Raw genomic sequence first — 25,557 nt, 5'->3', positions numbered from 1 at the left:
TTAGATTGTACTCTTGAACTTGCAGAGGTTTAAGGTTTGAGGTGTGTTCTTTCACAATAATGGAAGAGTTAATCTAATCACCTGACAGGTTTGAACCCCTGTTATTTGTTTTTTTTACTCTCATCGTACGTAGGTAATGTTCTCACCACCTTCTCTGTAACTACACGTATGTTGTAGCCTGTGCCTTTCTTATAGTTCTGTTAACTCGTAGACTCAGTCTAGACTGCATACAAGAACATTATTATAAGGCTTACACAATTCACGCACCCACCTAGGCTGGCCAATGTGTGCATATTTAGGAAAATGTTGCTGTTTTTGTTTTATTTTTTAGCAGTTTTCTGTTGTTCTATCATATTCAAAATATTGACTGCATGCTTTTTGCAAATTGTGCAAAAAAAATGGGCGTGCCTACTTAGCACTGGCAATCTGCCGAGACAGAATGAAAGAGAGAGAAGGGGTACTCAAGAACTATAAGCCATTCCTTAAATAAAAAAGCCTTTAAAGCATATATGTATTTATGAGTACATGTTTTTCCCACATTATTTTGCCCCTGAACATATTTGTAGTTTTATTTAATCTTTTTTTTTATATAAGACATTGGCCAAACTGTGCAGTAGACCATTGTGATCTACCTAAGTATATCTATACAGTAGATACATGAATTCACCCTAAAGAACTTTTGTGCTCAGAGGCGTATTGGATGGAGACAAAAGAGAGAGAATAGTCGAGACATATCCCTCCGAAGTATGATGCAGTAATTATGCAGTAATAGCCCCCTAGTATTCTGCACCGTGATGCACGCCGTGGTTGCTTACTGTAGCTTCCAGGCTGAGTCAGACAGCTGGCGGTTCTGGTAATCTGCTCGCCAGTTAGAGCAACGAAGCTAACGCTGTATATAACAATGCCGGTGCTGAAAGAACAGCTCCGCTCAGTGATAAGCCAAGGATTGTTTAACCCCTTCATGCCCATAAAGCTCTACATCCTCCTTGCAAATTGTTTTTCAAAGGTCTTTTTCAGTGTAGATCTGGATCGAGACAATTTAAGGTTGGTAAAACCACCGAAGAGTGAAAAATCTAGCGTAGATGTGAATGGTAGCCAATCAGACCTAACTTCATCTTGTTCAAATCGGCGTTGACCAAAAAAAAACTGGAAGCTGATTGGTTTCTGAACGGCTCCAGATTTTGCACTCTCCAGTTTTAGTAAATCGACCCCCTTTGGGTTTTGGTGTGTAGCCTTAGGATTTGGAAAGTTGATCGCGTTATACCACGGCATGGTTTCAGATCATGCGATTATCATGTTCAGCTTATCTTGGCAGTCGTGCGACCACAAGGAGATTTTAGTACGGCAACAAATTTTTGCTATTTTTCGTTTAGGACTGGGTTGCTGCTACCACTCTCGGATATTGGAGGGAGTATAAGGAACCAATTGGTGTGATTGTTAATCATGTGATCACTGTGGTTGGCCAATAGTGATGAGAGTGTAAGTTTGTGTTTATAACCAACTTTGTGTATGCCTGCAGTACAATGTCACCATGTGACTGGCATGATAGGCAACAGCCCTGATTCCTCTGAGGGTGGCTACGGACAAGGAAATATCTTACCTGTAAGGAAGGCCGTGCTATATTACCTGTCTTCAACAGCTCACGCACATTCAGGACCCACCTTGATTTTTTTATTTTTTGACTAATGGGGACATGATGATAGCTTTGTTCCATTTTCTTTTTGAAAAAGGAATACTCAACTTCTCACCACAAAAATGTTGGCCAAGCTGTTTATAAATCCAGTGCTACCTAATTGTTGCCAATGTTACCCCACTTCTCTATAGCAAGCGACCTCTGTGATAGATGTTCACTGTGCATGTACTTTCCTTCCCCTTACTTCATAGAGAAGGGAAGGACTGGTGCCCGCTCGAATTGAAATTTTCCATTAAATTGAAAAACAATAATAAACAATTCCAACATTTGTATGTCTTCATCATTTTCCTTCTGCATAGCCTGACTTTTCCTAGATAATTGTTGGCATTTCTTTAGATTGTTAAAAGGTAGGATAGTTTTAGCCGTAGGGCTTACATTAGGTAACATATTTAGTATTATGAACATTTGTGTTCTATTATTTTAAGTAGGGTGGTTACATTTATAGGTTCATTAATTTATTTGTCATAATCAATGCATGTTAATTAATTGATTTATTAAAGATATCTTTAAGGCCTACATTAGGTAACATATTTAAATAATAGCTTAGTATTATGAACATTTGTGTTCTATTATTTTAAGTATGGTGGTTACATTTATTGGTTAATTAGTTTATTAGTCATAATCAATGTATGTTGTATGATTAATAAGAGATATCTTTTTGTAATTTATTCTATACATTATTCATTTACTCCTGTGTATTTATTTATTTTAATTTCTTGTGATTATTTTTGCGTTATCTTCCAGTATAAGCTGAAATAAGCCAAAGCGCCATTTTTACATTTAATGCCCATTGAATACTTGGACATCCTACTCTCTTATGGGTGTCCATTTGTGAGTTATTTTTATTTGACAATAGGTGTGACAAAGAAAACCAGTATTAGACATACCACAGAAAATTGCAACCTGAAAACCTTTTTCTTTTAACCTTCAAGTTCTAAAAATATAGCCTTTGTTAAATAGTATAAGCTGCAAGGTGTTTGCTTTTTTTTTGCTTTTATGATGTTTTTCACAGGAAATTTTAATGTTTTGACATCACTGCACCATTGAAAACAAAGTCTGGTGAAAATTTGCCATGGAAATAATTTAGCCTAGAAGCAAACATACAAATTGTTGACTTTAGGCCCTTTAAAACGCCAATACAGTAAATTATTTCACATTTTGAATATGACCAAATAATTGCATGAATAAAAGGGTGCATTTTCTTAATGGCATTTAAAAAATAAAATCATCTGTATTGACATGTTAGGAAAATAGATGCATTGCTTTTATTTTGTATGTCATTCACTCATATATATTGTGTTTGAAAATAAAGAGCATAATACAGAACTGGCAGTTTTACAGTACATCAGTGGTTGAATTTTCTGTTTAATTTGGAAGGATTTTATTAGGATTTATTTTTTATTTTTAGGCAGAACTCCAAAATATATATAAAAAAAAAGCTAAAAAAGAACATGTACACATTTGTTTGTTGAGCAATGAGCACATATTAGTACCTTACCCTAAACAGTACTGGTGTTACTGTAAATAGGATAGACAAGTGAAAATAGTTGATTAAAATCCGTATTAGCCATTTAAACAGTGCTTTGCACTAAACAAATTGAAGGGTCTTATTTAATATGGTGTTTAGATTTAGATTGAATTTAGTAATATATCTATATTTTACTTAACAAAAGCCTAAAAAATGTGTGAAAATTATTTTAAAACGTAAAACAGCTGAAATTTTACTTCTAGAGTTACCAAAATTTAAAAAATGTGTCTAGGAAAACATTGAATTTGGTATGCTTTTTTTAGGGAAAATATCTATCTATCTATCTATCTATCTATCTATCTATCTATCTATCTATCTATCTATCTATCTATCTATATATCTATCTATCTATTTATCTGTCTATCTATGTCAAAATGTTTTTGTTTTTTGAATCAAACACAGTGCACGCTTATTTGCAAAATTGTGAAATATTAACCTCATGCTTTCCACCATGCATAGCTTGAAGGCGTGAGGGTTGTAAATGATTTTCTTTTTTTTGTGCGCACCTCAAAGGGTCAAAGGATTGCACCATAATTCAAATAAGGAAGTAGAATTAATTTGCGGTTGAACAGCCTCTGGAAGATTAAGAGAAGCTCTGTACACGTTCGATCTGTTGATACCGGGCGAACGGGAACGCAACTCTAGTTTGATAGCAGACGTGAATAATCCAATGACCTTTCACTTTGGAGTTGTAAAGCTTGGTAATATTGCATTGTGCTGGTGTCTAGAGGTGGGAGTATCATTAAAGCCCTCGGTCCAGTCTACCCAGGTGCGTTCTTCCCACCATCACAAGGTCTAGATTTAATATTTGCAGCCGAACTGACGCAAAGATCCCCCTGCTATCACTTTTAGTTAATGGTGTGCTGAATTTAGCCCCGAGCTCCTCTACTCTCCCCATCACAACCAATAATCTTTACTCTGGCTGCTTCTTGTGTATCGATGCCTTCTTCAGCCCGGGGCAAATACTTTGATATGCTAATATTTCCGAGTAGCAAACTCTGTTGAGATCATATTAACGCCGCTCATACAGAGTGGAGCCTCTGCCTTGGTTGAATATTCAGATATCCGATTTCAAAAGAAATTACTTGAAGTAGCTAGCCTTCTATTTACAGGGGAGCCGTCAGTGATTTTTAATCATTAATTTTTTTTTTCTTAAGAATTGATGCTTAGTTAAACAGATCAGGGTGTTTTTTTTTCTGTTTGTTTATTTTTTTGGTGAACTGTTTGATGCACAGTAAAGTGTACAGTTGCACTAAACTTAGTTTATTATAGGATTTGAATTTAGATTTTTTCTTTTTGCACGCTGTATTTTAGATACAAAGGCATAAAAAATAAAGTGACTCTTTGGCCCGCACCATTTTATAAAACCTGAATGGCGGACTCCAAAAAAACTCATGTTCCTCTTTGTGATCATGCAGTCTGAATGCCCCAGGCAAATTTCAAAAAGCTTAAATACTACTATCGCCTCTAGGCCATGACGAGAGGACAAGACTACCGGCAACAGAGAGTTTTTTTTTTCTTCCTCCGATTGCCCTTGGCAACATAAAATACAAACTACTTTGAATCAAAACATTTTTGGGGAATTAATATGATCTGAACTCCTTTCGTTTTAAAAGATCTTGAGTTTGTCAAATCGCTTAGAGGTGACTGACATACGAATGGCGAGGCATTTTATTTCTAGATAGGAATGTCAGATCTTATTTGATTAAAACTCTCTTCCAGCCCAGCAATGCTAGACAAATGTCTGCTACCAGCAGAGGATCCGGAACTACTCCCAACCACCCACCTTATTGCTTAGGCATTTTTCATATGGTTTCATGTGCTTCATTGACACGCAACTCAATGGTCACACCACGCCTTCATGCCCCCGCTGTCATCTGAGGTCTATGGCTATGACGCATTGGGGTTGATTTACTAAAGGAGTTGAGAATTTTTGAATTTGCAAAGTAAATGTTGCCTTTTCTTTGTGAATAAGGGGGCACTGTGTTCAGTTCAGTCATCCAATAACATACAAGCATACATCAGTTTTTCTATCTCCTTTACACTTGATATTCAAAATGAACAAAACTCAACTTTAAGTAAAATTTCAGTGACAAAGGAACAGCCTATACTCCTTCAGTAGAAATTTCAAATTTACACATGGTTCAACTATGGTAGACCTTTTAAAAGGTGAGACTGCTGCCTGCATTTGCATTTAGTTTTTTTCGGGAGGTTAAAAAATAATCTATTTTTGCCATATATTTTTGGTTACTGTAGCACATTACCACACTAGGGAGGTCACTGTAAACAATCACCCAATCTAAGGCACAAAATGTCTTAAAGAATGATGTTTCTATTATGCACTCTTATGCCTTGGGAAGTTTTATTTATTTTTTATCTCTTTTGATACTGTGCGTTATAGTAAATTCTTGAAGGAAGTAATGAAGGATTATCCATCGTGCACCAACTAGTAACCATGAATGTCAAGAGAACAGAGTATTCAGCATTGGATTGAATTTTTGGAAACCAATAATCAGATTCCTTTAAGTATTGTGAGGTTTTAGTAGACCAACACAGCCATGCCATTCATTATTTAAGGGTCAGTCTACTGAAAAGAGATATTTTGGGTATAGGTGGCATGTGTTGGGCTGAGTCTTTTTTTATATCTGTGGAAAAACATAGGCAGCTCATATGCAGCCAAAATTAAATCTAAATGTGTACCTGTTCACAGAGTGCTATTCTGGCTCATTGTTAAACTGTTCAGCTTGACGCAAATCCCACCCCTGTCTTCTTCAGCCCGCCTCTTCTGATACTATCAGGAACCAAGGGACATAAACACTGTTCTGGCCCTGTACAATTATTACATTTATTTCTGATTTATAGATGACACATTGCAAACCCACGTAGATAGCTGAGCCCCTTTTAAAGGTAACATTGGCAGTTCCAACCAGGTGAACTTTGTCATTGGAGCCCCTGAACCTTTAATTTACATTAATACAGGTACTTACATAGTGCCAACAATTTTATGCTGAGCTTCACATGTATATTGTAAATTCACATCGGTCCCTGCCCTCAAAGAGCTTACAATCTAAGGTTCCTAACTCACATTCGTACATAGACACACTAGGGTCAATTTAGACAGTAGCTTCTAGCATGTCTTTGGAATGTGGGAGGAAACCCAAGCATGCACAGGGAGAACATGCCCATTTTCTTTCCTTTTTTCCTTCCTTCTTTCCTTTTCTTCTTTCGTTCCTTCCTGCCATCGTGTTGTCCAACATGATTAGTGGGTATCTCTGCCATAATTACAGTTATAAAACCATGAATCCAAAAACTATAAATATTACCTTGTCTTCCTATTTTTGAGCTCTGAAGACAAAGCTGGTGGCATATGTGCAAAAATGTGGGACATTTAATTCCCTTCTTTTTTCCTTCTTTCTTTTCTTCCTTCCTTCTTATTTTTGACCTATAAATTACAAAACTGGTAGCAGATGTTTGAAAATGTAATGTATTTAATTCCTTCCTTCACTCCTTTCTTCTTATTTTTGAGCTCTAAAGACAAAGCTGGTTGGTAGGAGATGTGCGAAAATGTAACACATTTAAATCTTTCCTTCCTTTACCTTTGTATTTTTTCTTCTTTCCTTCCTTCCTCCTTTCCTTTCTTCCATCTATCACGCTGTTTGAAAAAAATTAATTCTCAACTCCTTTAGTAAATCAACCCCAATGCGTCATAGCCATGAACCATTAGTGGGTTTCTCTCCGACAATAATGGGTATAAAAGCATAAAAATCACCATGCCTTCTAAAATTGAATACAAAACAGATGCCTTATGCCCTGTACACGATAGGTTAGTCTGATGAAAACGGTCTGATGGATTTTTCCATCAGTTGTCCGATGAAGCTGACTGATGATCAGTCGTGCCTACACACCATCAGTTAAAAAAACGATCGTGTCTGAACGCGGTGACGTAAAACACAATGACGTGCTGAAAAAAATTAAGTTCAATGCTTCCAAGAATGCGTCGACTTGATTCTGAGCATGCGTGGATTTTTAACCGATGGACGTACCCACAAACGATCGTTTTTTTCTATAGGTTTTTTATCCATCAGATAATTTTAAAACAAGTTCCTATTTTTTTAACCTATGGATAAATAACCGATGGGGCCCACACAGGATCAGTTTGGTCTGATGAAAACGGTCCATCAGACCGTTTTCATCAGACTAACCTATCGTGTGTACGCAGCACTACTCATCCACCTGCCAGGAAATTTCTAGCATACAGACATCCCCAACATGTTGTGCATTTCTATTCTCGGTAGACACCCTAGATGCTGTATTTATGACGAGGAATCTGCCTGAGACTTTTCATTTTTTCAACATCAATGAGAAAATTAAGAAATTTGGCCACAATTTTTCCATATTGGTAAAATGCATTGAGTTAATAGTAAAAATGGTTTGGGTGTTTTTAAGGGGGCCGTGGACTTCAACGGCTCCTGGAGATTATGAAAGCCTCTTTCAACTATCCTGAATCTGTTATTGTACCAAAACTGGAACCCCCTTTACCCCCAATATTTTTTTTTCACAGAGATCAAAAAATAGACAGTAAAAGAAAGGGTTCATTCACACAGACAGAAAAAATACTGCACTTAGTTTTGTGAGCATCTAAATGCAGCACTATAGTTATCAATGAGCCCATGCACACAAATGCATGCATATGGGATATGTATTTACAATAATGTGCACTGTGCATAGCTGGGGATAAAAAAAAGTAGTACTTTATATTCCCATTGCACACGTTCCTGGATGAGCTCTCAAAGTTTGGGTGCTGAAGCAACAACCAGCTGGATACTGGTTCAAGTCAAAAAGTAGATATTTGCCAGCACACCATGGATCAACACAAAGTAGCGTCCAAACAGATTATTTATTGCATGATCAAAACACAAGGAGAGTGCAACGTTTCAGAGTCACGCAGGATCCCTTCATCAGGCATGTGATGATGAAGGGGTTTTGTGTGACTCCGAAACGTTGCACTCTCCTTGCTTTGTAATCATGCAATAAATAATCAGTTTGGACTCTACTTTGTGTTGATCCATGGTGTGCTGGCAAATATCTACTTTGTAAAAAAAAAGTAGGACATCTCTGCGTACAGGGCTGCAAAAATCTGCAGATTTCAGTCGTGCATAAACACGTCTAAACATGAATACTATAGGTGCTTATTTTATACAGGACCTTTTGCCAGCTGTCCCCTGTGTTCAAGCAGAAAATACCCATATGGCTGTGTCAATGGACCTTAAAAGGTTAAATAAAAAAATTAATAAAGTGATAATGACTAAATAAATAAATAACACAAATAAAAAAGAACACTTAGGAGCATATTCATAAAGAAGTAAATGTGACTTTCACCAAAAACTGACTGCAAGTATATCAGTTGCTCCAATTGAAAACAAGTGCGCCAGAAAGATTCACTGCTATTATGTGCATGGTGAATGTCACATTCACTACTTTATAAACATACCTCTTAATATAATAAATATAATTACAATAGCTACACAAAAAAAAAAACAGATCCTCTATATAAGTAAAAAGAGAGTTGACTTTTTTTCCGGCAAATTTCACATAAGCAAATACAGAAATCCCTCTTTGGCAAGAATGCAGTACTTTCGTGGTGAAATCACAGTTTATCCCTAATCATCTTCTGATACTGACAGTTCTGGAATGAATAATCCAATCGCCAGAAATCCTAGGAGCTTCACTTTGGGGTTGATTTACTTAAACTGGAGAGTGCAACATCTGGTGCAGCTGTGCATTGTAGCCAATCGGCTTCTAACTTCAGCTTGTTCAATTAAGCTTTAACAAAAAGGAAGCTGATTGGATTGTGCACTCTCCAGTTTTATTAGATCAACCCTTTTGTGGTGTTGAATAAGACATTTTTGGAAAATGTATGTGACTGAAGGTGGGACTTGATGGACTTGTGTCTTTTTTTCAACCTTGTCAACTATGTAACTATGGTGTTGATCTTATGCGTACTTTAGATTTAGGAACTACTACTAGTTATGCCATGGATAGATTGGCAATCATTTTGGGGTGTTTACCCTGAAAATAGTGCAGGAATATGGGAAGATGGATCAAGATGTTGGTGATAACTGTGTGAATTAAAGCCTAAGGGACCTTCCTGGCATTCATTAGAATGGAAGAGGTGAATTGGATAGTCTACAAAATGTCTTCACCATTACAAGTCCAGTTGAATGTAAATACCTACTACTAGCTGCCCTTGGACTTCGTGTCTTATAAACATTTAAATTACCACAATTACACATAACTCACTATCTATATATCCTAGGTAACAAACTGTCAGGGTGATTGGTCACTTGGTCCATCGTGACCAATCTGGATTCATTCCTACACGCTCGACTGTGGATGATATAAGGCGTTTGTTCCTTAATTTGCAGATTCCGGCAGACAAACTTGGACAAGCATTGGATGCTGCTAAATCATTTGACAGTGTGAAGTGGCCCTACCGCTGGGAAATCCTTGGCCGCTGTGGCCTGGGAGACAACTTTTCATAGCTGGGTGTGAGTACTCTACTCAATGCCTTGTGTAAGGCCTCATACACACGATAGGTTAACCAGAGGACAATAAGTCCAAACCGATCGTGTGTAGGCCCCATAGGTTATTTAACCTTAGGTTAAATAAATGAGAACTCTCTTTAAAATTTAACCTATGGATTGGTAACCGATAGGTCAAAACCGATCGATAGTATGCAAAAGCATCGGTTAAAAACCCTTGCATGCTCAGAATCAAGTCGACGCATGCCTGGAAGCATTGAATTTCGTTTTTCAGCACGTCGTTGTGTTTTACGTCACCACGTTCTGACACGATCGTTTTTTTTAACTGATGGTGTGTATGCACGATGGACCATCAGTCAGCTTCATAGGTTAACCTAAGACAACGGTCATTCAGACCGTTGTCCTCTGGTTAACCTATCGTGTGTACAAGGCATTAGACTCATATCAATGGCTCCCTCTCCTCCTCATTTTTACTACATAGGGGCACTAGACAGGGGTATCCATTGTCCCCCCTTTTGTTTTCATTAGCAATGGAACTCTTGGCCATAATGATTAGGGAGAACCCTGCTATTGTGGGCCTGCATAGGGGTCAACTGGAGGAGAAAATCTCCCTTTATGCTGATGATACGCTGTTGTGTCTAAAGGGATACCGGTGGTTCGCTAAATAATTTAATGGAAATCATAAAAAAAAAATTGTGTTTTTTACGTATTTACCATTAGCTGGTCAAAATCTATTCTTATGACTTTCGATCTGCTGGTGTCACCTCTGCCTGCCGGTGCCTTCCAGATAGCCGTGGCCTTGTTTTGTAAGAATTTGGGAGTGGTGTTTTCACCAAATCCATCTGAATATCTCAAACTTGATTTAACCCCTCTATTGGATAAACAAAGAATTAAGTGTCAGGGCTGGTGTAAATTGCCTCTGTCTGTGGTGGGATGAGTGAATCTGATAAAGATTATCTGGGCCCCACAACTCTTATATATCTTTCATAACTCCCCTGTGTGGATATATAATCAATGATTCAAGCCTATTGACTATCTATATATCCTAACCTTTCACAATAGTCATTATTACTCAAATGTGTCAAAAAAATATATTGTATTAAATTAATGGTTGTATTTCATACTCTGTGGATAAATATGTGGGTGTCAGAACTATTGGCCATAATGCCTGAGGCAAGAACGGGTCCAATAAGCTTGTATATTTAAAATATTAGGTTAGCCAATAAATAGTATTACTTAAAGTGATTGTAAATACTTTTTTAAATAGCAAACATATTATACTTACCTGCTATCTGCAATGGTAATTGCACAGAGCACCCCCAACCTTCTCTTTTGGGGTCCCTGCTGGTGCTTTTGGCTCCTCCTCTTCTCTGTGTGCCATAAGAGTAAATTGCTTCCTATGGATGCGAACGTGTGAGCCCTCACCCCAAGTCAAGTTGTGTGCGTCCATAGACATACACACAGGGGTTTATTTACTAAAGCTGGAAAATGGCCCTCTCCCTAACGTGAACGGTGTGGTCGGTGGCGGTGGCGCAACAGTCCGGCTGATGCCACTTTACATTGCAACCCATTGATCACTTCCTGGTCCTTCTATGTTTGAAATTTATTTCCCAAACCGTATGGGATAAATTTCCCTCCTACCTATATATGCTGCTTGATGCTGGCAATATCCTTACTGACCTAAAGAATTTGACCAGCCTATATATCTTGTGGCGCTTGCCTTTGGATTGATCCACCAGCTGTTTTACCTTCTGGAGCGCCTGTAAACCCGGATATTTTACTTATTTACCATAACCAGTTCCTCCTACCGGGCTCCATATTTAACCCTATCCATTACCGTGGATGAAAAATCTATAGCTCCTGAAGAAGCACTCAACTGCGAAACATGTAGAGCTTATGTGAAAATTTACCAATACATACATTAGCCATCAACAATCGTTGATGTCTCCATTGGGCCAGTATTGGTTTTGATATTATTGTTTTGTAAAATTATTACAAGTTTTTTGTGATACATATTTTCTTGTTTTTAATGTATTTTTACAAATGTCCACTGTAATGTTGATTCAATAGCCCTTTTGGGATTGCAATAATAAAAATGTATTCTGTGTCAACGATTAGTGCCTAGAAAGTCCACTTTTTCCTCCAACAACAAATTCTCCTATTACAGTTTAGGACGTGGCACTGTACTATTTTAGGACACCCATAGCCCATCCTGTGGTTTGTGTACTTTTACCTTTTTGCATTAACTATTAGGGTTTACACATTCTCTAAATTCCAAACTTTTTATCTCCATTGTGGAGATCTTTTAAAGAGGATGTCCACTCTGTAAAAAAAAAAAATGATAATAAAAATAAGTCAGCAGCTACAAATCTCAAACACAGAAATTGCCCATGGGTCTTTAAAGGAGTTGTGCCAAAAAGCAGCAAATGACAGCATTCATAAAATGTAACCTTTTTTATTCAAATACTTGATTAAAATGATATTACAATTACATGAAATATATCAAAAAATCATGAATAGTTGTATGATAACATATATGCTTATAGAAATATCCAGTTGATATCCTAAAACTCAATGCATTTCATGAAGCAACATTCACTTCTTCAGGATATAGTATAATTTGGTAGGATATCTGTAGAGAAACCACATCAATAATATGTTTTTTTTTTTTTATTATGGCTTAAACCACCTAAGGAGCAGTAAAATTCTGCATTTTTTGGCTAGAAAATTACTTAGAACCCAAAACATTATATATTTTTTTTTGTTTTAGCAGAGACCCTAGATAATAAAATGGCAAATGTTGACATTTTTTATTTCACACGCACTTTTTTGGGAAAAAATGCACAATTAAAAAAAAAAACACAATATATACCAATTGTTTGGTAAAATATGAGAGATTATTGAGTAAACATTGAGTAAATAGCTGCCTAACATGTCACACTTTAAAATTGTGCAAGCTCGTGGAATGGGGAAAAACTACGATACTTAAAATTGCAATTATTGCTATTGCTCTAAATATGCATGTACTTACGTATGAGTTATCTTATGCATGTAAGCACAGAGGGACTGGGATGCTTTAAAAAAATAATCGTATTATTTGTTTATTTTTTTACACTGTCCCTTTATTCATTTATTTATTTATTTTTTTGATCACTTTTAATCCTTTTACAAGGAATGTAAACATTTCTTTTGTAATAGAAATAAGGGGTGACAGGTCCTCTTTACGGAGAGATCTGGGGTCTCTCCTGTAACTTTAAACCAAACGATTAAAAAACAAATATTGATCTTATGCTTTAAAAAAAATCTGTTCACTTCCACCCTAGATCGGAAGTGGGGTCATGGTGTTGTCCTCCTAGACCAGGGGTCTCCAAACTACGGCCCTTCAGTTGTTCAGGAACTACAATTCCCATCATGCCTGGTCATGTCAGAGTTTGCAATGCCTCATGGGACATGTAGTTCCACAACAGCTGGAGGGCCGTAGTTTAGAGATACCTGTCCTAGACCATAGGCCAGGCGTGCAATCAGATAATTTCCTGGTCTCCTGGTAAGGCCGAGAAACACAGACGAGCTGCGGTGGGGGGGGAGTGACCCCTTCCGCTGCTTCTAAAACTGATCCAGCGGCTAATCAGCCACTGAGATTGCTTTTGTGAGAACTGGCTGAAAAATAAAATACTGGGGTTATGGCTGAAAGCCCAGTAAATCACTTCAAAGCCGTGGATGTATATGTGGTTTCTCTACAGATATCCTACTAAATATTACTATCTCCTGAAGAAGTGAATGTTGCTTCATGAAACTCGTTGAGTGTTAGGATATCAACTGGCTATTTCTATATGCATATATGTTATCATATAACTATTCATCATTTATATGCTGTATGTTAGGTACAGTACTTTTTATAAAATTTTCATTCTGTATTTGAATAAAATTAATTACTTTTAAGAATGCTGTTATTTGCTGTTTTGGGGTACAACTCCTTTAAAGTCCCAGGGGCAATTTCTGTGTTTGAGAGTTCTCATATATCAGGAACTGAGATGCACTAGTACCCATTGTACCTTGGCCTTGTGTATTGTGTAGCAGCTACAAATTCTGTAGCTGCTGACTTTTAATAAAGGACACTTACCTGTCCAGGGATCCAGCACCATCCTCTCCCGGGCTAGTTTTTCACTAGTATTCGGGTCCACGGCACCAGAATTTTAACTGTGGGCAGCCAGCTATATGGCTTTAGGTTTAAAGCTGGCTGCGTACTGCACATGGGCAAGCTTTTTTTTTTATAGGATATGTTTTTTGAAAGGTCCCACAGTCTTCTGGGACCTGTGACACGTTCCAGAAGACTGCGAGGAGGGAGTGGGAAAGCAGATCTTCCACTTAGATCACCTAGACGATCCGAGCGAAAGTGGGAGCAGGTACCTGTCTAAACTCGGCACCTGCTCCCTCCCCCCCAAAAAATTTACCTCTTTAGGTATCTGTAAATCAATTGGATCCTAAAAGAATCCTTATGAGATGATGCTTTTCAGTAATAACTGAAGACATTTATGTGCAAACGTGTTCATAAATCCATTGTAGCTTGCCATTATGTTGCTGTAATGACCTCTGATGGACATTCCAACGTTGGAATTGTCCTAATTGTGTAGTCTAACACCCCAGTTTGTGTTCTTGTGCTGCTGATATCCTGTTATTACAATGTAAAAGGCCACCTCATATGAAAGAGCAAGCATATTTTTCCATAGATGTGAGTGTAAATAATATATTTCTCCAGGAATACAGGCAGCGTTGGGCTGAAGCAAAGACGTAGCCTTCAGCGATACGATTGTTGTTAGCAGCAGGATCCTTTTGTGGGCTTGTTCATGACTTATTTCAGAGAGCAATTGTCATTCATGTACATTAAAAATATATAGTGTATAGTCAGCCTCAAAGTCAATGAGAGAATAAAGAGATACAGACCCAGACTCATTTAAATTTCACGTCACAAGGCATTATGGAGGCCTAAATATAAATATAATGCAAGGTGATCATCCTACACCGACCAATATATTGTAAAAATCTATCTATCTCATAAACCGTACCAAGCACTATCTATCCATCAATCAATCAATCTATCTCACAACCCTCATCAAACATGAATCTTAATAAGAAACTTCTTCACTCTCCCCCCGTATTTTTCTTTCTTAGTCCCTCCTTCCTTTTTTTGCAGTGGCATCTAAAAAATCATACGCGCAGTGAATCCAGCAGCATTCTGTAGTGATCCGCTGCTCAGCTGCTGCACACCATATCCTGCACCACCGTCTTCCTCCCTGACATCATCAGGAGCTGGCTGTCTTTTCCTGATTCGTGCAGCCGGCCCCCTTATGACATGACTGCAACGTGGCACATCATCGGGGTGTTGGCTGCAAGAATCAGGAAGAGACAGCTGGCCCCCTGAGGGCATGCCATGGCGCATGTGCATTTTCGGTGGACTGGCACAAAGCTTTTGGGGATGCATGATGTGGGGATCTCAGAACTCAGAGAGCCACCATTAGGGGGGGACAGCCCATACCCATGTAGGGGCTCTGGCGTCCTGAGGGGCCCCAACCAGGGTAAGGTTGCCACCTATCCTCACAATCCCATTCAGTTGCTCTGCCATTCCCTGGCAGACTGCCACTATATGGGCGGTCCTGCCAGTAGCACTCACACACAGCTGTAGGCACCACCCTCCCCTGTTCTCCTGCTCACAGTGAGGCCCTGACTCCAGAACGGCTCTGCTCAGTTAGTAAGGCTCCAGTGTGGATGGTGGGAGGGAGGGCACCATGCTGGAGACGTAAGTTTGCGCTCACCATACAGTTCATCCAGGTGAGACTGATATGCTGGCTGTGTGAGGAGAGGACCTGGAGGCCACACAGGGATGGGAAGTATGTGTTTTGGTTTAGGCAGCTTATGGGGCCCCCAGGGGCCACACCTTTCTGCTCTTTTATATTGTTTGTGGGGGGGGGGGGGCACATTCTGCTGCCTCTCTTTGATAGTATGCTGGAGCGCCAGGGACCACACTGTGCTGCATTTATGTTTTGGGTCCCTGGGGGCCACAATCTGCTGTTTACCTACATTGTATTATGGTGCACCCACGGGCCCAATGTTGCAGCCCTACTGTATTGTGTTTTGATGCCCAACACTGTTCTTCTCTTCTATGCATTGGCTGGGGGCTGCGCTGGCTGCTCTCGGTGTATGAGGTGACACCAGGGTTGCCACCTGTAAAGGATTTGCCCAGACAGTCTGGGTTTTGAATCATGCGTCTGGGCTTCAGTCCATCTAAAACCTGGACACACTATTTAGACCGGATTGTGGCGTAGCTTCAGGGGACCTGTGCAGCCTCCCTGTCACACCTGGCTGCATTTACTAGAACCGTTTACGTGTATTTTCCTGGTATGGAGGAGTTGGGTCTGGAGGAGGAGAAAGGGGACATGGGATGGAGGAGATGGGACAGGAGCAGGAGGGCATGTTATGGAGGAGGAGGAGGATATGGGAGGGAGGAGATGAGACTGGAAGAAGAGACCATGGGATGGGGTAGATGGGACTGGAGGAGGAGGGCATGGGATGGAGGAGGAAGAGGACATGGTGGGATAGCCAGTGAGCAAATTCAGTGGGTAGGCAACTGAGCATGTGCAGCATGAGAGCCAGTGTATTACTGTATTTAGAAAGTATATACACTTATTTTTAATGTTTTATATATAGCTATACCTGCAAAAGGGGTCAGCCTGAGGTGATCTAGCAGGACTTAATTTTCTGACTAAAGTTCCACTTTAAGGGTTGATTTACTAAAACTGGAGAGTACAAAAACTGGTGCAGTTCTGCATAAAAACCAATCAGACTTTATTTTTTCTTCAAAGCTAAATTGAACAAGCTGAAGTTAGAAGCTGATTGGCTACCATGTACAGCCATGCCAGATTTAACACTCTCCAGTTTTAGTAAATACTAATGTCAAAAGTTATATGAAATTTAGTGTTTGGGTTTAGATCTATTTTAACTATGTTAAGCTCAAGCTTGGATATTATTGTGTTGCCCTTTTTTCAAACAGTAGTGGTAACGTAAGACAAAACCAGAGAAAATTCCCAGCTCAACTCATCAACCAGTTGAGCTGGGAATTTTCTCTGGTTTTGTCAGGCATGCATTGCCCTTCCATGTGCTCCTTGCTGTGAAGGCCATTCATAGATGGGGACAGGGGCCATTTTGTTGGTTAGTAGTGGTAATGTTACTTCAAAAAAAAATTGCATTTTCAAACTTACTCCTGAGTAACAATCATGAGGGAAAGAAAGATAAAGGGATTAAGATTTAAATAGGGAAAGTTGTGTGCTAGTCCCTACTTTGTACTGTATAACTTACTGCTGCAGACTGAGGGGCAGATCCACGTAGATCGGAGCATTATTCCACCGGGCGTAGCATATCTAAGATACACTACGCCGCCGTAACTTTTTTTTTTCGAATCCTCAAAGAATTTGCGCCGTAAGTTACGGCGGCGTAGTGTATCTTTGGCGGCGTAAGGGCGCGGAATTCAAATGGCTGTGATGGGGGCGTGTTTTATGTAAATACGTTGTGACCCGATGTAAACAACGTTTTTTTTTAACGCCGCATGCGCCGTCCGTGGGGGTATCCCAGTGCGCATGCTCTAAATTAAACCGGAACAAGCCAATGCTTCCGACGGTGACGTCATTCTACGCAAATCCCTATTCGCGAACGACTTACGCAAACTACGTAAAAAATTCAAAATTCAACGCGGGAACGATTGCCATACTTAACATTGAGTATGCCTCATAATAGCAGGGGTAACTATACGCCGGAAAAAGTCGAACGCAAACGACGTAAAAAAATGCGCTGGCCGGACGTACGTTCGTGGATCGCCGGAAATAGCTAATTTGCATACTCGACGCGGAATTCGACGGAAACGCCACCTAGCGGCCGGCGGAAAAATGCATCTACGATCCGACGGCGTACTAAGATGTACACCTGTCGGATCGATCCGAGATGCAGTCGTATCATGTTTTGTAGATACAAAACAAAGATACGACGCAGGAAATTTAAAATTACACGGTGTATCAATATATAGGCCGGCGTAATTCTTTTGTGGATCTGCCCCTAAGGGTGCATTATAAGTCACCAAAAAGGCTACACTTTGAGTGCAGTAAGTCTCTTTCTATCTGGGTAATAAGAATACTGGAGATCCATTTTTTCTGCATGTTCTTTTATGGTACATAGGTAGAATTTCTTGTAAAAACACCTTACTGTATATTTATTTATTGACCTCTATCATTCTCATTCTGGATTGTTTAGGTGGTGCCTGTGTAGTAAATCCCACAGATCTCTTCTGTTCTGTTCCTGGTCGGCTGTCTTTACTAAGTTCCACATCTAAATACAAGGTCACTATAGCGGAGGTGAAAAGGCGGTTGTCTCCACCAGAATGCCTCAATGCGTCTCTGCTGGGAGGAATATTACGAAGGTAAAGTGTGATCAGTTTCTAGTAGTTCATTTGTTTTGTTTATTGACTTTTACATTTTAGGTCTATTCCAACCAAAACCTTTTTTTTATTGCCTTGTACAAGCTGGAGAAGCTTCAGAACCTTTGTAATGTTTAGCTACTTTCTGTAACCCTCGCTTCTTAGGAGGCTACCAAAACAGGAAGTGATCGGCAAGAAGTGGGAAAAGTGAACAGAATTATAGGATTGTTTCACTAGCGGGGTCACCAGCAGCAGGAAGGAGGTCCTTGTTACTCTATAGAGATCTTTAGTTATCACCAGAGGGATCACTAGCAGGAGGAAGTAGGTCCTAATTGCTCTATATAGATCTTTAATTATCACTAGAGGGATTACCAGCAGAAGGAAGGAGATCATGGTTCCTATGTTTAGATCTTTAATTATCACTAGAGGGATCACTAGCAGGAGGAAGTAGGTCCTAATTTCTCTATGTAGATCTTTAATTATCACTAGAGGGATTACCAGCAGATCTTTAGATTTTGATGTTTAGATCTTTAGCTATTACTAGTAAAATCACTATCAGAAAGGAGGTCCTATTCCTCTGTATAGAACTTTAGTTATCACTATAGGGATCACCAGCAAGAGGATGGAGTTCCTGATTTCGCTATGTAGATCTTTAGTTATCACTGGAGGTACCATCATTAGGAGGAAGGAGGTCCTGATTCATATAGGTCAGTGTTCTCCAAACTGCAGCCCGAGGGCCAGATGCGGCTCTTTGCTTGTCTTTATCCGGCCCTTGGGACAATGTTCCTCTCACTGATATAAGATACTATTCCAAAAACTGACACCAACGATGGGGCATAATTCCTCCCACTGATACCAATGTTGGGACATTATGCTTCCTACTGATGCCAATGACGGGACTCGATTCCTCCCACTGACACAAGGGGGTACTATTGCTCTCAATGATACACACTGGGCATTATTCCTCCCACTGACACCAACGTCCGGACCCCTAAGGTCTGAAGGACAGCAAACTGGCCCTTTCTTTAGAAAGTTTGGAGATCGGTGATATAGATAAAGGCAAATAGACTGTGCACTTTGCAAGTACAGTTGTCACAGCTTCATAAATGAGGAGGAGCGCTGCTGATATCCAACATCCAATCATGTGCAAGCATTTTTTCCCCCCCTTCTTCTCTCCAAGGTGTGAAAATTACAATGGTCCCAAAAATGTGTCAAAATTGTCCGATGTGTCCGCCATAATGTCCCAGTCATGAAAAAAATCGCTGATCGCCGCCATTAGTAGTAAAAAAATATTTTTTTATAAAAATGCAATAAAACTATCCCCTATTTTGTAAACGCTATAAATTTTGCGCAAACCAATCGATAAACGCTTATTGCGATTTTTTTACCTAAAAAAGGTAGAAGAATACGTATCGGCCTAAACTGAGGAAAACATTTTTTTTTTATATTTTTGTGGGATATTTATTATAACAAAAAGTAAAAAATATTGCATTTTTTTCAAAATTGTCACTTTATTTTTGTTTATAGCGCAAAAAATAAAAACCGCAGAGGTGTTTAAATACCACCAAAAGAAAGCTCTATTTGTGGGAAAAAAAGGACGCCAATTTTGTTGGGGAGCCACGTGGCACGACCGCGCAATTGTCAGTTAAAGCGACGCAGTGCCGAATCGCAAAAACTGGCCAGGTCCTTTACCTGCCTAAAGGTCCGGGTCTTAAGTGGTTAAACAACATTTCCTAACAAATGTAATCCAAGTGTTCACCTAACTGTAGTTCATGTGTTTATGTAGGCAAAACGTTTTTTCACATTTTGAATACCGTAGGGAAACACAAAGTGAATAGTAGCCAGATGTCAAGAAATCAAAATATATTGGTCCTTACTCCTCAGTAAGGGTGACACAAGATTTTACGCCAGCATGTTTCAAGGGTGGGTAAAGCCCTCCTTCATCAGGGCTTTAAAAGCTGTAAAAACTGGGAAGAGGAACTTTTTGAAAAGGCTTTAGGGACTTTTGATTTTATTTTATATAGAAGTGTTGCAGCAGTCAAGCCGATTTTTTTTATAGCTGTCTCCAGTGGATAGATTCACCCTCCCTACTGGTCCTTCTGGCCATTGTCACTGAGATTGAAAATGATGGGTAAGGGTAATCCAGAATTGTTTTGGTTGCCACAAAGGGACAGGGGATCTCCAATGGGTACACTTGTTCTCAGAGAAAGTAACTCAATGTGGTAGAGACTGATCACTGGGTGAATAAAGTTTTATCATGATATGGGAGTTTGGCATTTAGCCCCCATTCTTCATTCAATAATATTAAGGCAGGAACTCTCTGTCACTTGCTAAATGAATATTTATTTTTTTGTTTTCACCACAGGGCAAAGTCCAAAAACGGTGGTCGCTGTTTGAGAGAGAAGCTGGACAGGCTGGGTCTTAATTTACCTGCTGGCAGAAGGAAAGCTGCCAATGTAACCCTGCTGACATCCTTGGTAGAAGGTGAGTGTCTCATCCCTCCATTGTTACCTGGATTAACTTTTACCGCACTGTCCAGTAATTATAAGACTATTGCAAATCCTTCCAGTTGTTCAATACCTTGACATGTGAGGGAGGTAGCTCGCTCGCCTTTGATCATTTTAGATGAAGTCACATAGCGTACGAGAGGATAAAGCACCTGAAATGGAGTAGTGCTTACAGTCAGAGCAGATGAAAGTAGAGCCTCACATAACGGGTATTACAATCCACTTTCCTTTATTCCCTTGAATGTTTGGATGCACTGATCAAATCAAGCAATAGCTTTCTTCTGAGGCCCTAGGAGATCTTTCAAATACTTCTAATAACTCTTCTTCATACAATGCAGTTGTCTTATGTTTTCCTGGCCAAAAACCTGCAATGTTTATTTTGATGTAGGTGCTTTTTTTTCCGTTGTTTGCTAAAATTGCCCAGTATATTTTACACTTAGTCTTTGTTGTGGAGTTGATGGGTTGGTGGTTTGTTAAAGAGAATGTAGAGTATTGTTTTTTTTTTTAGATATATATGTAAAAGGGACAGCGTATTGGAAATCATTTTTCAATATGTGTTTATTTGTAAAAACTCTCTATTATTTATAATGGACTATGGCTAAAAGTATTTGGATAGCCCTTCAAATTATTAAAGCGGAACTTCATCCCCCGCCCCCCCCCCCCACCCTCTGCCACATTTAGCAAGTTATATTTTTTTTTGTGGAGGAACGGATACCTAGTTTTGATAGGTACCCACTCCTGCTTATGGTTTTGCACAGAGCAGCTTCGATCCTCTTCTTGGATCACCCAAAGGGTGCTCCTGGCTCCTCCCCCTTATCCAGTTCCCCCCAATACCAAGCCACTTGTGATGGGGCACTGGTGCGGTTTCGCTTCTGAGCCCCACTCTATGCATTCATAAGACACATAGGGGTTTATTGACTAAAGCTGGAGAATGCAAAATATGGTGCAGCTGTGCATGGTAGCCAAACAGCTTCCAACTTCAGCTTGTCCAATTAGGCTTTGACAATAAAACCTGGAAGCTGATTGGTTTCAATGGAGAGCTGCACCAGATTTTGCACTCTCCAGTTTTAGTAAATCAACCCCATAGAGCCGTGACTCAGCCCTGCTCTCTGTTCATTGGTCCACTGGCTGTAATTGACAGCAGTGGGAGCTCATGGCTCCCACTGCTGTGTCTCAGCCAATGAGGGGAGAGAGACACGGGACAACCAAAGCTCCTGTACACATTGATGGTTCGAGATAGGGCTCATCTGAGTATCACGGAGGGGCTATGAAGGGAGCTGCACACTGAAGGTTTTTTTACCCTTGTGCATGGAATGCATAAAGGTAAAAACCTTCAACCTTTCAACCATGCTGCTCAGTATTAATTTTGGATCTGGGAAGGTCAAAAACATATAGAAAACAAACACCTGTTGCTAGCAATAATAGGTTCAACTGCTCATAAAATAGGTCTCTTTCAGATGGGAGGTTACGGGGTGGTAAAAACAGAAGTTGAACCGTGGTTTGTCCACCCACCCGCACTGTAAAATAACAACTGCATGGGTCTGTTCAAATTATGTGGCCGCAATGCTTTGCTTTGTGGACACCGCATTATTTGGACAAGCTCTGCAAACTTGCCCACTGAATTAAATGGAGCTGTGCCATAACCGTGCACAATTCTGAGGCCATGATAGCAGTAAGGAGGCGATAACACCTTCTCACCACCTGTCAAATGCTGCTCATTGCACATGGATATGCAGACATTGCACATGGATATGCAGCTGTAGCTAATGATACCTAAACAATTTGTAAGTTTTATCTAATGAGTTTAGAGGATTTTCTCGTGTTTTTACATCTGTGCATGTTTTTTTCCCCCCAGAGAATAGGTGCAGGAACTCCCCCTTTCTGAGTTGATTCTTGTCTCCGCCCCCTACCCATCTCTAAGCACCGTTTCTTGACTCCACCCACATCTCAGTACCACCCCTTTTAGAGAATACAGGGCCAAGTATAATTTTGTGGTACTAAGTAGTTTGTATGGAATTTGTTAATAACAAGAAAAGCAGTAAAATAGATCCTGCAAAGCCAGCAGCGATAGACTCACCCCAGCAACAATAAATCCCACCTGCAAAAAAAAATACCACCCCAGTAACAATAGACCTTGAGCACCAACAACAGATCTCCCAGCAGCCAGCATCAATAGACTCCTGCCTCAACAGCGGATCCCTTACAGCAAAAATTGCCCCCCCCCCCCAGCAACATAAACTCCCTCCCCCAAGCAAACCAGCAACAATAGATCATCATGCAAAAAAAGACCCTCTCCAACAACAATAGATCCCTTAGCAGCCAGCATCAATAGACCCTCCAGCACACCCAGGCCCGGACTGGCCATAGGGCATACCGGCCAAGGTGCTGTGTAATGTAAAGGGGTCCAGAGGTGCAGGGTGTTGTGTAATGTAAAGGGGTCCAGAGGTGCAGGGTGTTGTGTAATGTAAAGGGGTCCAGAGGTACAGGGTGCTGTGTAATGTAAAGGGGCCCAGAGGTGCAGGGTGCTGTGTAATGTAAAGGGTCCAGAGGTGCAGGGTGCTGTGTAATGTAAAGGGGCCCAGAGGTACAGGGTGCTGTGCAATGCAAAAGGGTCCAGAGGTGCGGTGCTATGTAATGTAAAGGGTTACAGGGTGCTGTGTAATGTAAAGGAGTCCAGAGGTGCAAGGTGCTAGAACCCCACATCCCATCATCAAATTATTATTTTTACTGTAATGACATATAATAAAAACTCATCTGGATGGTGGATGTTCATTCTTACGTTCGTGTCTTATGTTGACACTAGTTATTTTTGTTCTTTTTACAGGAGAGGCATTGCATTTGGCCAGAGATTTCGGGTATACTTGTGAAACAGAGTTTCCAGCAAAGGCAGTAGGAGAACACTTGGCAAGACAGCACATGGAACAGAAAGAGCAAACAGCAAGGAAAAAGATGATACTTGCCACAAAGTAAGCAAAAGTTCCCACATTGTAAATATATTTGTGTACCAGTTAAAAATCAGCCATACATACAAACATTAGGACTTTTTATAACGTTAATGCAGAGAATGCATTAAAGTAAAAAAAATGTCCAGGCTTTAAAATCACTTTAATCTGTTATAATGATAGATCTTTTTTATTGTAAAAGAAAAAGTTTATTCAAAGTAGCTCCTTTGCGGTACTAAACCGTGCCTTCCGTGCATTTGCACACTAGATCATATTAAGCACTATAAAGTTTACACATGTGTGCCAGATATGGAAAAAATACTTTTTGTTGTGTTCTAAAGAACAAACATCATCTTACATCTAGACTAGCAATGTAATGTTGGACTACAGTGGTAAAATACTTCACTAATTTCTCATGAGTCCAACCATGGAGCTTTACATAGGGAGAGATTGTGTTGAGCAGAAATCACTTACAGCATTGCAAAGATCATTCTTATAAATAACTGCCACGGCTCCAGGGACTGAAATACAATGAACTAACATCTCAAGGCCTCGCAGTCAAGGTGAAGATATAGCTCCTTCATAAAGATGACCTGTGGGCAAATAATCAATATGAAATATGTTAATAAAACAAAAAAAAAAAAACTTTCACTATAAATTCTACTTTGTTGAGAAAAAATGAAACAATTGTATGCATTGGTGTTGATTTACTAAAATTGTAGAGTACAAAATCTTGTGCAGTTCTGCATAGAAACTCAGCTTCCAGGTTTTTATTGTCAAAGCTTAACTGAACAAGCTGAAGTTAGAAGCTGATTGGCACAGTTGTGCCAGATTTTCAGTTTTAGTAAATCAACCCCTTAGTGCTCATTTTGGCAAATGTCAAAGCAGATAGTTAAGTGTTTTGGTATGGTAAATACAGAGATAGGTCAGAGAAAATACAGGTAAAATTAAAAATAAATGTAGCACTCCCCTACCCCTGAACAAGTTTGTGTAGAGCAGCCATTCTCAATCTCAACCAGGGTTCTATGGAACCTTAGGGTTCCTTTGGAGATTACAAAGAGTTCCTTGAGCTGTGGCTGACTGCCCTTTAATTTGAGGGTGTCTGCATGGTTCCAAGGCCAATATCACTTGGCAGAGCCAGCTATAGGACACATGTAGTACCCCCTTACCCCCGAATAAGTAGAAGTTGGCCCCAGATTATTTAGAGCAGCCATTGTTATCCAGGGTTCCATGGAACCTTAGGGTTCCTTTAGAGATTTCCAGGTGTTCCTTAAGCTGTGGCTGACTGACCTCTAACATTGACTATGGTCATTTGTCTTTCCCAGCACAACACTGCCTGTTTACAGCACCTGGGCAGTCACTCCGTTTTTATTACATGTTGGGAGTTTTAATTCTGGTGTCTGCCTGACTGTATATCTATTTCTGTGACTTCAGTTAAACATTAACATGGCAAACAGTAAACTTAATTTATTTCTCAGGCTGGTAAGGAAACCGATCACAAGTAGTGAAACTGGGTCCGTTCACTTCAGAAAAACGCACGGTCTCATGCGGAGTCCCTCAAGGATCCCCCCTGTCGCCGATGCTTTTTAATATCTATCTCCGCCCTCTTTTTGAAATCATCAGCAGCCAAAAGCTGCTCTACCACTCTTATGCGGATGATACACAATTGTATTTCCGCATCTGCAACAAAAAGAATCATCATCTCAATCTAGAGAAATGTCTCTCTTTGATAGAGAACTGGATGACAAAGAGTTATCTCAAACTCAACGGTTCGAAAACAGAACTTCTCCTGTTTCACGCCAATCGGAAGAATCAACTAGTAACAACCTGGACACCCCCGCCCATTCTAGGAAAAATCATCACCCCTAGCACCAAAGTCAAAAGTCT

The 25,557-nt window shown here is 39.8% G+C and overlaps 1 protein-coding gene across 3 annotated transcripts in view; it reads left to right on the top strand.

The window, feature by feature from the left end:
- Positions 1 to 25,557, top strand: part of TFAP2D (transcription factor AP-2 delta) — a 40,110-nt gene that overhangs the window by 5,347 nt on the left and 9,206 nt on the right. For all 3 annotated transcript variants that reach the window (XM_040348370.1, XM_040348371.1, XM_040348372.1), the window contains exons 4-6: positions 18,059 to 18,224; positions 20,587 to 20,705; positions 23,553 to 23,694. In XM_040348370.1, the coding sequence (XP_040204304.1) occupies positions 18,059 to 18,224; positions 20,587 to 20,705; positions 23,553 to 23,694 (427 nt within the window). The remainder of the gene's footprint in view (positions 1 to 18,058; positions 18,225 to 20,586; positions 20,706 to 23,552; positions 23,695 to 25,557) is intronic.

The sequence above is a fragment of the Rana temporaria genome, chromosome 4 (genome assembly GCF_905171775.1).
Source record: "Rana temporaria chromosome 4, aRanTem1.1, whole genome shotgun sequence".
NCBI lineage: Eukaryota > Metazoa > Chordata > Amphibia > Anura > Ranidae > Rana > Rana temporaria.
The sequence above is the reverse complement of the archived record's forward strand: the minus strand, read 5'-3'. Positions and strand labels throughout refer to the sequence as shown.